At 30.6% G+C, this 12,515-nt stretch overlaps 1 protein-coding gene across 7 annotated transcripts in view; it reads left to right on the plus strand.

Moving 5' to 3' along the window:
- RALGAPA1 (Ral GTPase activating protein catalytic alpha subunit 1) overlaps positions 1 to 12,515 on the plus strand; it is a 229,977-nt gene that overhangs the window by 26,808 nt on the left and 190,654 nt on the right. For 6 of the 7 annotated variants that reach the window (XR_896904.2, XM_023522344.1, XM_011376633.2 and 3 more), the window contains exons 2-5: positions 3,520 to 3,630; positions 4,169 to 4,218; positions 7,070 to 7,127; positions 11,386 to 11,429. Coding sequence is in view for 6 of the 7 variants with exons in the window: in XM_023522344.1 (XP_023378112.1) it covers positions 3,520 to 3,630; positions 4,169 to 4,218; positions 7,070 to 7,127; positions 11,386 to 11,429 (263 nt within the window). In the remaining variant the exon portion in view is untranslated. The remainder of the gene's footprint in view (positions 1 to 3,519; positions 3,631 to 4,168; positions 4,219 to 7,069; positions 7,128 to 11,385; positions 11,430 to 12,515) is intronic. The other variant, XM_011376608.2, reaches the window with a different exon arrangement.

The raw sequence follows: 12,515 nt of genomic DNA on the forward strand, positions 1-12,515 counted from the left end.
TATACCCCACAGATTGGTGTATTATGATGACATCATTTGAGAAAAAGCTCTCAATAGTGACTTTTTTGTGATAATATATGAAGAAGAATGATGACACTGAAAATTTGTTGAATTTTTAGCCTATCAGCCTGGATTATGTGATTACTTTTACCAGGAATTATTTACTAACTGAAATTTAAAGTCAGGAAAACTGGCTTCTGAACTTTGAAATATTAATTATATATTTGTTATCATGATCAGATGTCTTAAAAATACGTGGTAGAAAATAAATATGTTATGATTGGGTTCTTAAAGCTTATTCATAAAAAGATCCTAAAGAGACATCTGAAATTTTATTTGTGGAAACTAAATGAAGTCTAGAACTATTTTTGCTACTTAAAATTAGTTTTCCTAAAGGTCTACAAAGCATTTTTCTGAAATTTTTTTTAAACCTCAGAAACCTCAATCTGAATTTAAGGAAATACTAATTTACAAACAGCGCACATTAAACAGATATTTCTGAAAATGGGAAATTTCGAACTCTCAAACTTCATTTTTAAGTGCCAACCATCAATTTAGCACTATGCAAAACATTCCCCCTAGATTAAAATTTCAAAATATTTTGAAAGATAAAGGAAGCCAACTCGTGCTTTCTCTTAGAGAGCAACCAGTATCTTCAAGAGAATAATACTAGCTAATGTGACATAATTAGGAATCATATTGACCAAAAATAATGGAGGCATTTACAGAAAGAGAAAATAGAATGGGTTACAGGAGACCATTTTGGAAAGGAATAGGCTTATATTGGGGTCTAAAATTTGTAGTTTCTCCACAGTCTTTTTATTTCTGGATTTCTTGTCTTTTCCATTTTCCTTTGGTGTTAGTGTTTTATAGAGAGAGTTGTTTTTAATAAGAGAAATCCTCTTATTATCTTTTGTCCATATTTTTTTGTGTTTCTTCCCTTCCCTTTCCCAACATATAAATTTTGTGAATTGATGATCAAAACTATTTTCTAAGAATTTTTATTTGCTAACTAGTTCTTTACAACTAGATATAGAGTGAAAAACAAATTAGCCTAGTTTTGATCCAGTATTTTCTGTTAGCATGTTTGTAGTTTCCAGGTTTTGTCAACATACTCTGTGGGGAGGAAATTGCGAGAGACTTATCTTAGCTCCTAAATCATGTTCCAAATCTTGAGTTTATTCATGTTTGCTTTTGTTTTGCGTGTGTGTGTGTGTGTGTGTGTGTCTGTTTTTATTTTTCGTTTTGCTTTGTTATTGTTCTCATTTTCCTTTTCCCCTAGGACATTAGTTTTGTTTGAAATATTAATTTCAGGAAATTTAGAGATAATTATAGCAGCCTATTTTATTCTAATTCCACAGTTCTTTGTAACATTAAATTACTCTGTGGGAAAAATGGAATACTTTTACTGTTGATCTCAGTTCTATATGTTTTTATTTTGGTAGTCTGTAAAATTACCTTATTATAGACAGATAATAGATAACTTTCTAGTGTTCTTTTGCTATTTTTCTTATAGTTGTATTACTGGAGGCTGAATAACATAGAAATTAAGAGCATGGACAGTAGATCTAGGCTGTGTGGAATTTAAATCCCTGACTCTGTTTTTTAATAGCTAAAATACTTAAACTCTCTTTGCTTGTTTTCTCATCTCTAAGATAGGGAGGATAATAATAGTACTTATTTTATAGTGTTGTTATAATGATTATAGAAATTAATTTCTATAAAGCACTTAGAATGTCTAGCATAGGAAACACTCAGTTTATGTTAGCCATTTTTTGCCTGGTTCTGTGAAAAGTCACACAGGTAGTGTTACAGGTGGGAATGGAATCTGGGTGTTCTAATTCTAGTTCAGATGAAGCAATGCTATTTCGCCTGTTAGTAGGTTATGCATCTTTTCCAAGATAAAAATTTCCAAGCTACAGAGCGAATACAATAAAATTAAAAAAATTTAAATTATTAATAAAACACAAAATTTGAGTACATATGAGCTCCAGCACTGTGCTAGGTTTGGAGACTATTAAGGTAGACACAGTTTCTAAAAGAAGCTGTAGACTAGTCATCGAAAAAAAAAAAAAAGAAAAAGAAAAAGAAACACTTGAAATGTAGTTATTTCCATAAGAGAGAAATGTAGAGAATCCAAAGGAATACAGAAGAGAGGACATCCATCCCTTCTTTTGGGAGAGCAGAGCAGAAGGGAAATAGTCTTGGAAAATTCCATAGATAAGATGTCACTAAGGAATTATTATGAATATTCATAGGAAAGATAATAGATGAAGGAGAGTTTGAAGTGCTATATATATGTTGTTACTACTTTATTCTGAAGTCTTCCATTGAGCGTTAGAGCAGTCCAAGAAATTAATTGATGTTTACCTTTAACTTGAGTTTATTCAACTCACTACTAGGTTAAAGAACCTTTGATTTTTTTCCAGTTGCCTTTTCCAAATTTATTTTTTATTATAACAGAAATATGGGCTTTTGGTAAACAAACTTGAATAGTAAGAAATACATTAAGGAAAAGTTATCCATTCCCCCTTTTTCTTCAACCTTCTCACTCTCCCAGAAAATAAACCTAACAAAATGCACAAGTACCTATATACCTACGTAGATACCTTGCTTTAAATAATAAATCCAGTCTCCTTAGTTTGCATTCAAAACATTTTACAACATATTTCGAGGCTACCTTTTCAGTTTTATTTTTATCCAAGTGCTCTAAGCTGTATACAAAATGAATTATTTTTCTGCATCCTGTCATGCTTCATGTTATTCTGTGTCTTTGTTTACGCCTAGAATGCCCTTCCCATTCAACCCCACCACTTTGTCTAAAATCCTTCCTGTCCTTAAAAGTTCTTTCAAATAACATGTCCTCAGGCGTTTCTTTCCCCACCTTCACCCTTACCCTCATTGAGCCTTGAAAGTAATTTTGTGTTTCTAAATGCCGTTATACTTTGTCACTTCATTTTCAGTACCTAACACTTCCTGCTGTGCATACAATTATATGTTTAGTTTTGTGTGCCCTGGACTATACTAACAGTTCTTTTAGAGCAGTATTATCTGTGTTTGAGCTTTGTAATACTTAAAGTGCTTATTTATAAAGCCTATTGTTAGGTACCTATTTACTGAATAAATGTATTTTACATGTGTTATTACTGATTTTAAACTGTCTTGGGGAGAAGTTAGGAGAGCTATATCTGAATTGAAAATAGAATTTGACCTTTTTTTTTTTTGGTTTGGTTAATGATTTTGAACAAATCTCTGAAACATTTTCTTTTAGGAAATAAAGATTGTGATAACCTGACTTGATCAGTTTTTTAAATTAAAGCTAAAATCTTTGAAAACTAAGGTTGTAAGAACAAGGATATAGATACATAAATACATATCACAAATATTTTAATAGGATAGAATTTTAGGAGCAGTTCTTTGACTTTTTTGAAAGAAACTTGTCACTATCAATATTTGCTGAACTTATTTTAACATATATATAAATAGGAATCACTAAAACTGTTTTCATTTATTTTTCAGAGAATGCAGAGTCTATCGATCTTAAACAGTTTTTTGACCAACATTTTTCACACATATATTATGTGTTTTTTGAGAATTTTGTGACTATTGAAGCTAGTCTTAAACAGAAAGGTAAGATGTTAAAATCAATCCTGGTTTATATTGGTTTTTCAAATAATTGTCATATGCATTCACTTAAAAGTAGACTCTTGGACATTGGAATTTTAATATTATTTCACTTCTTTTTGCCAGACAGCTTTTAGATACCCCTCTCACACTATGGGTTAGTAGTTCTATTCTTATTAATTTAAGAAGGCTTAGAAGATTTGCTTTTTTCCTAGTCAGGTTTACCTGTTTCCTTGCCTTCTTTGCTCTGTCCTTGAGCAGTAATTCACATTTTCATTTTCAGAGTTTATTTAAAGTTCTCCATAATATATTATGATTTATTCTTAGACATAATTATGTAGAATCTAAATTTCAATGTTGAAAGACTAGAGAGAGATGCTGTGATACTGTGTATACATTGAACAGAATATACTTTAATCATTTTATTAAAAAATCACTGAGAAAAAGCTTTAGTACTTGAAATATTTTAAGCTTTTTAAGTGGTTATTAGCAATGAGGACAAAATGATAATGTTCAAAATATTTTTTTTGTAAAAATGTTTTAGGTCACAAGTCTCAGAGGGAGGAATTAGATGCGATACTTTTTATTTTTGAGGTAAGTACCTGCTAGTCTAACTTTCTTTTTTCCAAAAATAATTCTTGTAACATACAAAGGAATATAAAATATATGATAAAATACTGTGAATCTGCCATGCTTTTTAAAACTGAATAATTTTTTAACCTAAAAATATACCCGACTTAATTATTAATTATGTTTTGAGTTAGATGTATTATTTAGAGGTATAGATAGAATTATATTTTTATGCATTTGACACTACAGAATTAGTACTTATTTGTGGGAGATTTATACAAGTGGAGAATTTTTTTTTAATTCTAAAACATTCTTACGTGAGAAGGTAACTTCATGGAACTGTTGTATACCTAAGAAATTTAGTTTCTGCTTTTACTGCTTTTCAATGTAAGCTTTCATAAAATAGTTTTAAATATTTTGTAAATTATTGTTCTACATTACTTTGGATTAGTGTGGGACAAGTCTTTATTGCTAAATAAACAGAAGGAAATAGTAACATTTGATACTTTATTAAAATTTGTTTTATTTTTGCCACACTAATGAAAATGAAGTCTCCACCCCCACCCTCATACCTGCTTTAAAATAACTCCCTGCTCTTCCTTCTGTCTTGCAAATCAAACAGCGATAGGAGTATTCGGATCTCTCTCATGATTTTTAGAGATCTGGAGAAAGCCAGAATTAGGCCTTGTGACTTGAAAAGCAAAATAAGAATTTGGAAATCCATTTCTGAAGATTGAGCTATTCTTTCTGCTGGGAATGAAAGATAATTCACTATTTTGTATTTTGATGCAGTCTAAAAGACTTTGAGTAATCTGAATGATATCTGTCTTAGCTGTTGTTTTAGTTGTTGACTTAGTCACAGTTAAAAAAAGAAAGGTCGTTTTTGTTTTTAGAGTTTCATATAGAAGTAACTGGTATTAGTACCTGTTCTGCATTTAATTTTCATTAGTCATTAACCCTGAGGAATTTGCTCTATTTGCTCCCCAAGTGTTTGCCTGAACTATTTACAAGGGGAATATTAAAACATAGATGTTTTAAGAAAGAATAGTAATTTGTGGAAAATGTTCCTTCAGACATTCATGCTTGCTCTATATGCAGGAAACTGAAATGATTAATGAGTTAATAGAAGCTCTTTCAGGGTATTCCTCCTATTAATATTTATTTTCCTATATGTAATATATTCAGATTTTTTTGTTATTCTTCAAACAGTGGTGTTTGTCTTTAATAAATCACTAAATTTTATTAGGAAAAAAGATGTTAGATACTGGGTTTTCATCTTCTGGAAAAAATATTTAACTTGAGTGCTGGTGGGATATTTTGCTTATAATGGGGACTGTAAATATCTGACCTCTGCCTTTAGTAACTAATGATGATTTTTTTAAAAATCAAGAAATTCTGAATAAAGTGATTTTCTCTTTCTTGAATAAAAAGCCTCATTATGTAATATTAATAATATGACATAAGATTTATACTCTGTTTTCTGTACAGTTAAGAGAACACATAATTTCTTTCATCTTTATGTTAACCACATAAATAATATAGGCATGTTTATTTACATTTTATAAGAGGTTAAATCTAAAGTATAATTTAATAGTCATGATTTCGGAATGTTTTTGAGTAGTTTACAAACTTGTCTTTTCAACTTTCTATAATTTTATCTCTTTCCACACCAAAATAAATATAATTGTACAATTGTTGGCAAGGTATGAGAGAAATATGGAGAGCAAGGTAAAGTTTATATATCTCAAGTTGGACTGGCATTTATCTATGAGGAACTTTGTAATTTCTTCACCTTGTATGAGGTAAACTAAAGAAGATCATATCAAAGAGAAGATTGAGAAGTATAAAACATGCATACCATTCTTTGAGCAAAATAGTCTAAAAGCACAAGTTTTAGAAAGACATATTAAGGTTGGAGTCTCTATTTTTCCACTTTCTAACCTAAGCACATTACTTAACCCATTTCCTCATTTGAAATGCTCCTTTTAGGGTGGTTGCGAGGATTAATAAGACACCATTGTAAAAAGTGTCTAGTTAGTGTTTGGCCCTTATAAACATTCAGTTAATGATGTTTCTAAATAATAATAGTAGAGAAGCATTAACAGCACACACATAAATGTCATTCAGCAAGCAGAGTAGTGAGCATTAGTTCAGTAGCATAGTAAAAAAGCTGTGGACCTAAGAATAATCCACACATATACAATATGTAAAGGAAAGTAAAGGCAAAATTTTGAAAGTATTACATGTCGAAAGTGTTTATTCCCAATTAATAGAAACTTATATATGTTAGCTTAACTATATAGATTTCTTGAATTTTAAAATTTTGTTCTCATACCTATAGCCATCATAACATGTAAGTACATTTGGGTTCACATGAATTAACTCAGTACAGCTATTTTCATGAGACTTTTGTGAAATAAAAATATTTCCCTTAGATTTATCAAAACAGGAGAAATAACTGCTTGAAGAGAAAAAATGTCACAAATCTTAATATCTGAAAGAATTTAAACTAATCAGTAATACCCACAGTGCAGAAAATTTAAGCATTTTGAACTAAGAGTTAGTATTTAATCACTATGGAGAAATATACTTATTTCCACATCAGTGTAAAAGATAAATTTCATTAATTTCCTATTCCAAGTCTTGTTAATATAGCTTGTTTTGGGGGCTTTCAAATATTTGTCGCTATGCCAGTGCTAAAATAGTACCAGTACTATCTGATCAGCTCAAAAACGAATTTGTATTTGTAACACTATCTTCTACATAAGAATTTCTTAAATGCTTAGTTTAAGCTCTTTAATTTTTCACATTGCACAGAATGTGAAGTCATTCCTTGCTTTTCATTCTTTTTTGTTTTATTCATATTGATTTTTAGAAAATTTTACAACTTCTTCCAGAAAGAATTCATCAGCGATGGCAGTTTCATAGTATTGGTAAGTATTTAAATGTATATTTCATATTTGAAATAAATAATAATATATGAAAGTGCTCTTTAATGGGTTTTCCTTATTTGAAATGAATTCATAGTTTATGCTTTAGTAAAAACAATACAGGATAAGACTGGACTTACTTGGGAATATAAGATAAAAACACGAAGGATTTCCAGTGAAAGTGGTATATTAAATTCCTTTGCTCTACCTGTTTTTTTTTTTTACTTGAAATACGTTAGCAATGATGATAAAACTATAAAACCAAAAATATTAAAGCAGCCTAAGCATCAAAATAAATATCTCTGTGAATCAGAAATAGAAAAGAAATGCAAAGTGCCAAGTAGAGCAAGAAGCAACGGGCTCCAGGTTTGAAAGCAAGCGTGTCAGTTGGTAGTTTGCCCCATAAAAAAAGGGGGAGAACTGGAGTGAAACTAACTGCTTGAAGGTTCAAAATAGAGCTTCTCAGATCATGAAACTAAGCTGAAAAGAAAAAAGGAAACACCCTGCTGTGGATTACTGTCAGAGAACAAGCAGGGATGTCACAGACTTTCTGTTACCAGGAACTAAACCAAGATGCTTGGCTGATTGGGAGTCTAGTTCTCTAACAATTACAGTATCACCACAGGGTTCTCGAGGTGTCATAATAATACATTTTTCCCCCTCATATTAAAAAAGAGTCTGCAAGTAGACAATTCCTGGCTTTGGTTCACTGTCTCAGTGATGTCGATGATGTTAGTGGTTCTCATATCCCAGTTCTCTTGGGGAATATAATGACAGCCACTAGATCTGCATTGTTGAAGTAGAACATTGTAACTCCTATGTTCATTTGTAAAAATTGTATTTGTTTCTCTTGAATAAAGAGAGTCATAGATTTATTTAGGCCCTACATTTCTTAATCAGTTATAGCAAATGAAAATCTTTTCTGAGGCTTTCAAACTATAAGCCATCCCATTTAGCAGTTCCGGAAACAAGAAGAACTTTGGACATATTGGAGAGATATTGGTGCAGGGGCTAAAAGTCCGAAATAGTAAAGCCTTTTAGAATAAACTTTTTAAATAAAATTCGAAACTAAAAATGATGTACCCATAATATGTAAAGAACTTTTACAACTCAATAACAAGACAGGTCAGTTTTTAAAATAGGCAAAGTAGTTGAAAAGGCATTACACCATAGAACACATATGAATTGCTAGTAAGCATATGGTAAGGTACTCAACAGAATAATAAAAGCCTCTTTTGTATTTCGTAATTATTAATATGTCCTTGAAGGCTGTGTATGAACAAACTTTTTTTTGAGGCATCTGAACTTCAAAAGTTTATTATAACTCCTGTGGAATATAGGTAGCCTTAAATCTCCATAGGACCTTTTGGCTATCTAATTGTCATGATTAATAATATTCTAGTAAATGTCTAACTTGAGAATATACTTAAATGGTCATTTTTCTTTGTCACCCTAAACCTGTTTCTTTTTTGTCTTGGGTATAAACGAAAATAAATCAGTGGCTCTAGTTGATTTTCATTCAGTTGAAAATACTTTCTAATGTCTCTTTTGGTTTCTTTGACTCATAGCTTGAGAGTGTTTTTATTTTTTAAATTTTCAAATATTTGATGTTACCACAGATTTTTTTCTGTTGTGATTTCTAATTTAATTCCTCTGTGGTCGGAAAATACACTTTATATGATATTGATCTTTTAAAATTTTTTGAGACATTTTGTGGCTCAGATTATAGTCTCTTCTAGAAAATGTTCCATTGTTCAAGAGGATGTGTATTTAGTAGTCATTTAACAGATTAATGTATGGTGATGATACGATTTTATTGAAGAACAAGAAATGACTTGAATAAATGAAATTTTAGGCAATATTTATGAATGATAGGCTTGATAGTATAAAGATAATTCCCATTCAGAATTCATGTGGGAACATTTTTATGTAGCCTGACAAGTTTATCCTAAAATTCATATGGAAAATGGAAGCCAAAGCAACTTGGAAGAAGAACAAATGGGAGAGGGAAGATGGTGTTTGATATTTCCATACCCAATAATAAGATGTATTATAAAGTTGTAATAATTAAGGCAGTATCATTGATGTAGGGGTAGGAAAGGAGATTAATGGAAAAGAACATCAAGGCCAGCTAAAGACCTAGGCTTATACCTAGAAACTTGAAATATAATTGAGATAGCGTTTCATTTCATTATAAACCTTGAAAGAGTTAGTACTACAATTGGTTATCCATTTGGGGGTAAAAATTCTGTATTGTCATACACAGAAATAAATTTAAGGACCTAAATGTGAAAAAGCAACACTTTTAAAAACTTTCCAAAGAGACTATTTGGTTTCTCTTTATAACTTTATGGTAGGTTATTTTCTCTAGATACAGTAAGTACAAAAAAAGAAAAACAGTGAATTGACTATTGAAACTTAAAAACTTTTGTATATCAGAAGATACCACCCCTCCTAGTCAATAAAAATATGGCTGAGTTGTGAGGGAAAATATAATTCCAGTTCGTAGAACTGACATAGAATTAGTAGCCAGTATGTATAAGGAACTGACATTAAAACAAAGCAAAATAACCCAAGTGAAAAATATACAGAGGGTGTAACAGACAGTTTGCAGAAACTTCAAAGGCCAAATGAAAAGGTGCTGAATATCATTAGGAAATATCAAATGAAAACATTATTAGGATATTTAACACTATTCAGACTGGCAAATAATAGAGCATTTGCCAGTTTTTTGTGTTGTTAAGAATGTATTACCACAATGATCTCGTACACTGCTAATACTACTGCTAATTTTCTCAACTGCTTTGCAGAGAATTTTCCAATATTTAATATAGTTGAAAGTGAGTAGTTTTGTTTCTATTTCTATATTCTGGGGAAACTCACGTGCATATAGGGAATCACGAACAAAAACATTTATTATAGTATTCTTGGGAATAGCAAAATTTTGAAGACAAACCAAATGTTCTAACATTAAGAAGATGAATGGTATATTCAAAAAATGGAATCATATACAGCAGTTAAAATGAATTCACTAGAGCTACATAGGTCTATATATATAAATTTCAGAAATTAATGTTGGATGTGAAAAGCAGCAAAATGACTTGTTTTGTATGATGCCATATACGTGACATTTTGTTTTGTTTTTACTATTAATTAAAACCTCAAAGTTATTCAGATTTGATTAGTTTTCCACCTATGGGGTTTTTTTGTTGTTGTTATTCCAGGATCCAATCCACAATACCTACCACACTACATTTAGCACATAAGAGTTTTTAGGAGAGCTAATGACTGGGATTTTTGTAGTATTGCTTTAAGAAATTGAATTTGCTCAAACGTAAGGAAGGGAATTGCAGATAAATCAACAGTTTATTGAAACATTGAACCTTATTTTTGTATGACAAATGAACTTTAACCAAATGAAGTCACAAGGTTGATTTTTTTTTTACGTGTGTGTGTGTAACACACACACATACATAGTCTTGATATCACTAGAAAGAATAAAAAATATGTAGGATTAGAACAAATAGCTATGGAAGAAATTCTTTTTACTGGTATAAGATTTTGAACATATAAATCAATTTTATATATTTTATGGATTTATACATAAGTAGTAATAAAAATTATAGAAATAATACCAAAATCTGAATAATGTTTTCCTCTGGAAAGTGATTCAGAGTGGGTGCACAGGAGGCTTTAATGATACTTGTACTGTTAGATAAAACATTATAAATAATATAAATAAATGAAAATTTGAAATTATAAGAAACATGGGACTGTGTTTAGATTTATTCAGACCAAATGGTGGACCTCTGGAGGTTTATTGATGTTATTTCAGTATTTTATTGTAGATTTGAAATATTGTATAATTTAAAAGAAAAAATATGGTTTTCAATATTTTAATGATTTTGAATATTTTGAAAAAACTAATACAGTGGAAGTATTTATTAGGAAATATTAACATTATAGGTGTTTATGTACCTAAGTGGAAATTTTCTGCAATGGTTTTTATTTGAATTATTTGGATTTAAGCTTTGTTTTGATAGAATATATATTTAATTGCAATAAGTCATTTGTTGAAAAGGTGACTTTTTATATGCCCTTCTGGTCCCAAGATTATGGCCAGAGTGATATCAAAGTCACCAAGAATAATTTGGAGGTTGCCAAGGACTTGTTTTAAAGTGTTTTCAAGTCTGACCGAGAACTCTGACATTTAGAAACAAATAAGAAGATGTGAATATTTAAAGTCATGTTTTCTTTTCAGGATTGATTTTAAAGAAACTACTCCACACAGGAAACTCCTTGAAGGTATAATATAATTATATTTCTTTTCTGTGACTTTTTAAAAACTAAAACATACATCCATTTTTCCTGTATCAGCTTTTTCTTAAAGAATTTTGAGTTGTCTTTAGTCCACTTAATTGAACTGAATTCACTTAAAATATAGCAACATACTCAGTATGAATGAAAAGGCATACTAAGTTGACCAGGCTATTGAAAAACTATTGTACTTTTGCTACTGCATTGACTCATTCACCAGAAATACTTTACTCTGTGGTCTTGAGAAGACAAGTTAGTCATTACCCAAATTATTCTTCATTTTACCATAGCTGTTCTTAGATGTAGAGGAAAGTAGAGGATCTATATAAAAGTTTTTTTTTTTTTCTTTTTCATTATCTCGTTGGCTATGGTAAGAGAAGCTACCCAGACCAAAAGAATCTTGCTGTAGGTTGTATAAGTCACATATTGTAGGTACTTTTGGCATCAAGGCTGGGGGGTAGCAGTACAAAGGAATAAGCCTTCCCACATCTTTACCTGTTCTCTGACTAAACCATGAAGTGAAAGCTGTTGAGTAACTTTGACAGTGGCTGTTAACAAAACTGTTCTAGGGTAATTTCCAGAGCTACTAGTGAGGTTAGGTTAGTGAAAAACTTGGTGTTTTGCTTGTCTAAGATTGAAAAGATTTAAAAAATCTTTTCCTATTCTCTTCCTGGGATATAATTCATTCATTGATTCAAATATTTATTCTGCATAAAAGGCATTGTTCTAGGTGCTTAGAATTCAGTAATAGGCCAAAATTCCTGTTTTGCAGTTTAGCAGCAAATAAGTAAATGATATTATTTCAGAGAGTGATAAGCTTTTTAAGGACAATAGTATTGAGTTAGCAATGCACCAGGATCCCCATAATCATTCCTCCTTTCACTAAACTCATTATAGCAAGGAACAATCATTGACCTCTCTCTTCTTGCTTCTTGGATAAGACCTGTTGGTAATGGAAAGAAAGAAAGGAGGGGGAAGTAAACAAGAAGGAAATGATTTTCTGATTTTTTACAATTGGAAATTGTAGAATAAAAATTACCCCGATGGCTTTAAGTAGTTAGAGGCCATGTTCTT

This window comes from Pteropus vampyrus, unplaced genomic scaffold (assembly GCF_000151845.1).
Source record: "Pteropus vampyrus isolate Shadow unplaced genomic scaffold, Pvam_2.0 Scaffold10, whole genome shotgun sequence".
Taxonomy (NCBI): domain Eukaryota; kingdom Metazoa; phylum Chordata; class Mammalia; order Chiroptera; family Pteropodidae; genus Pteropus; species Pteropus vampyrus.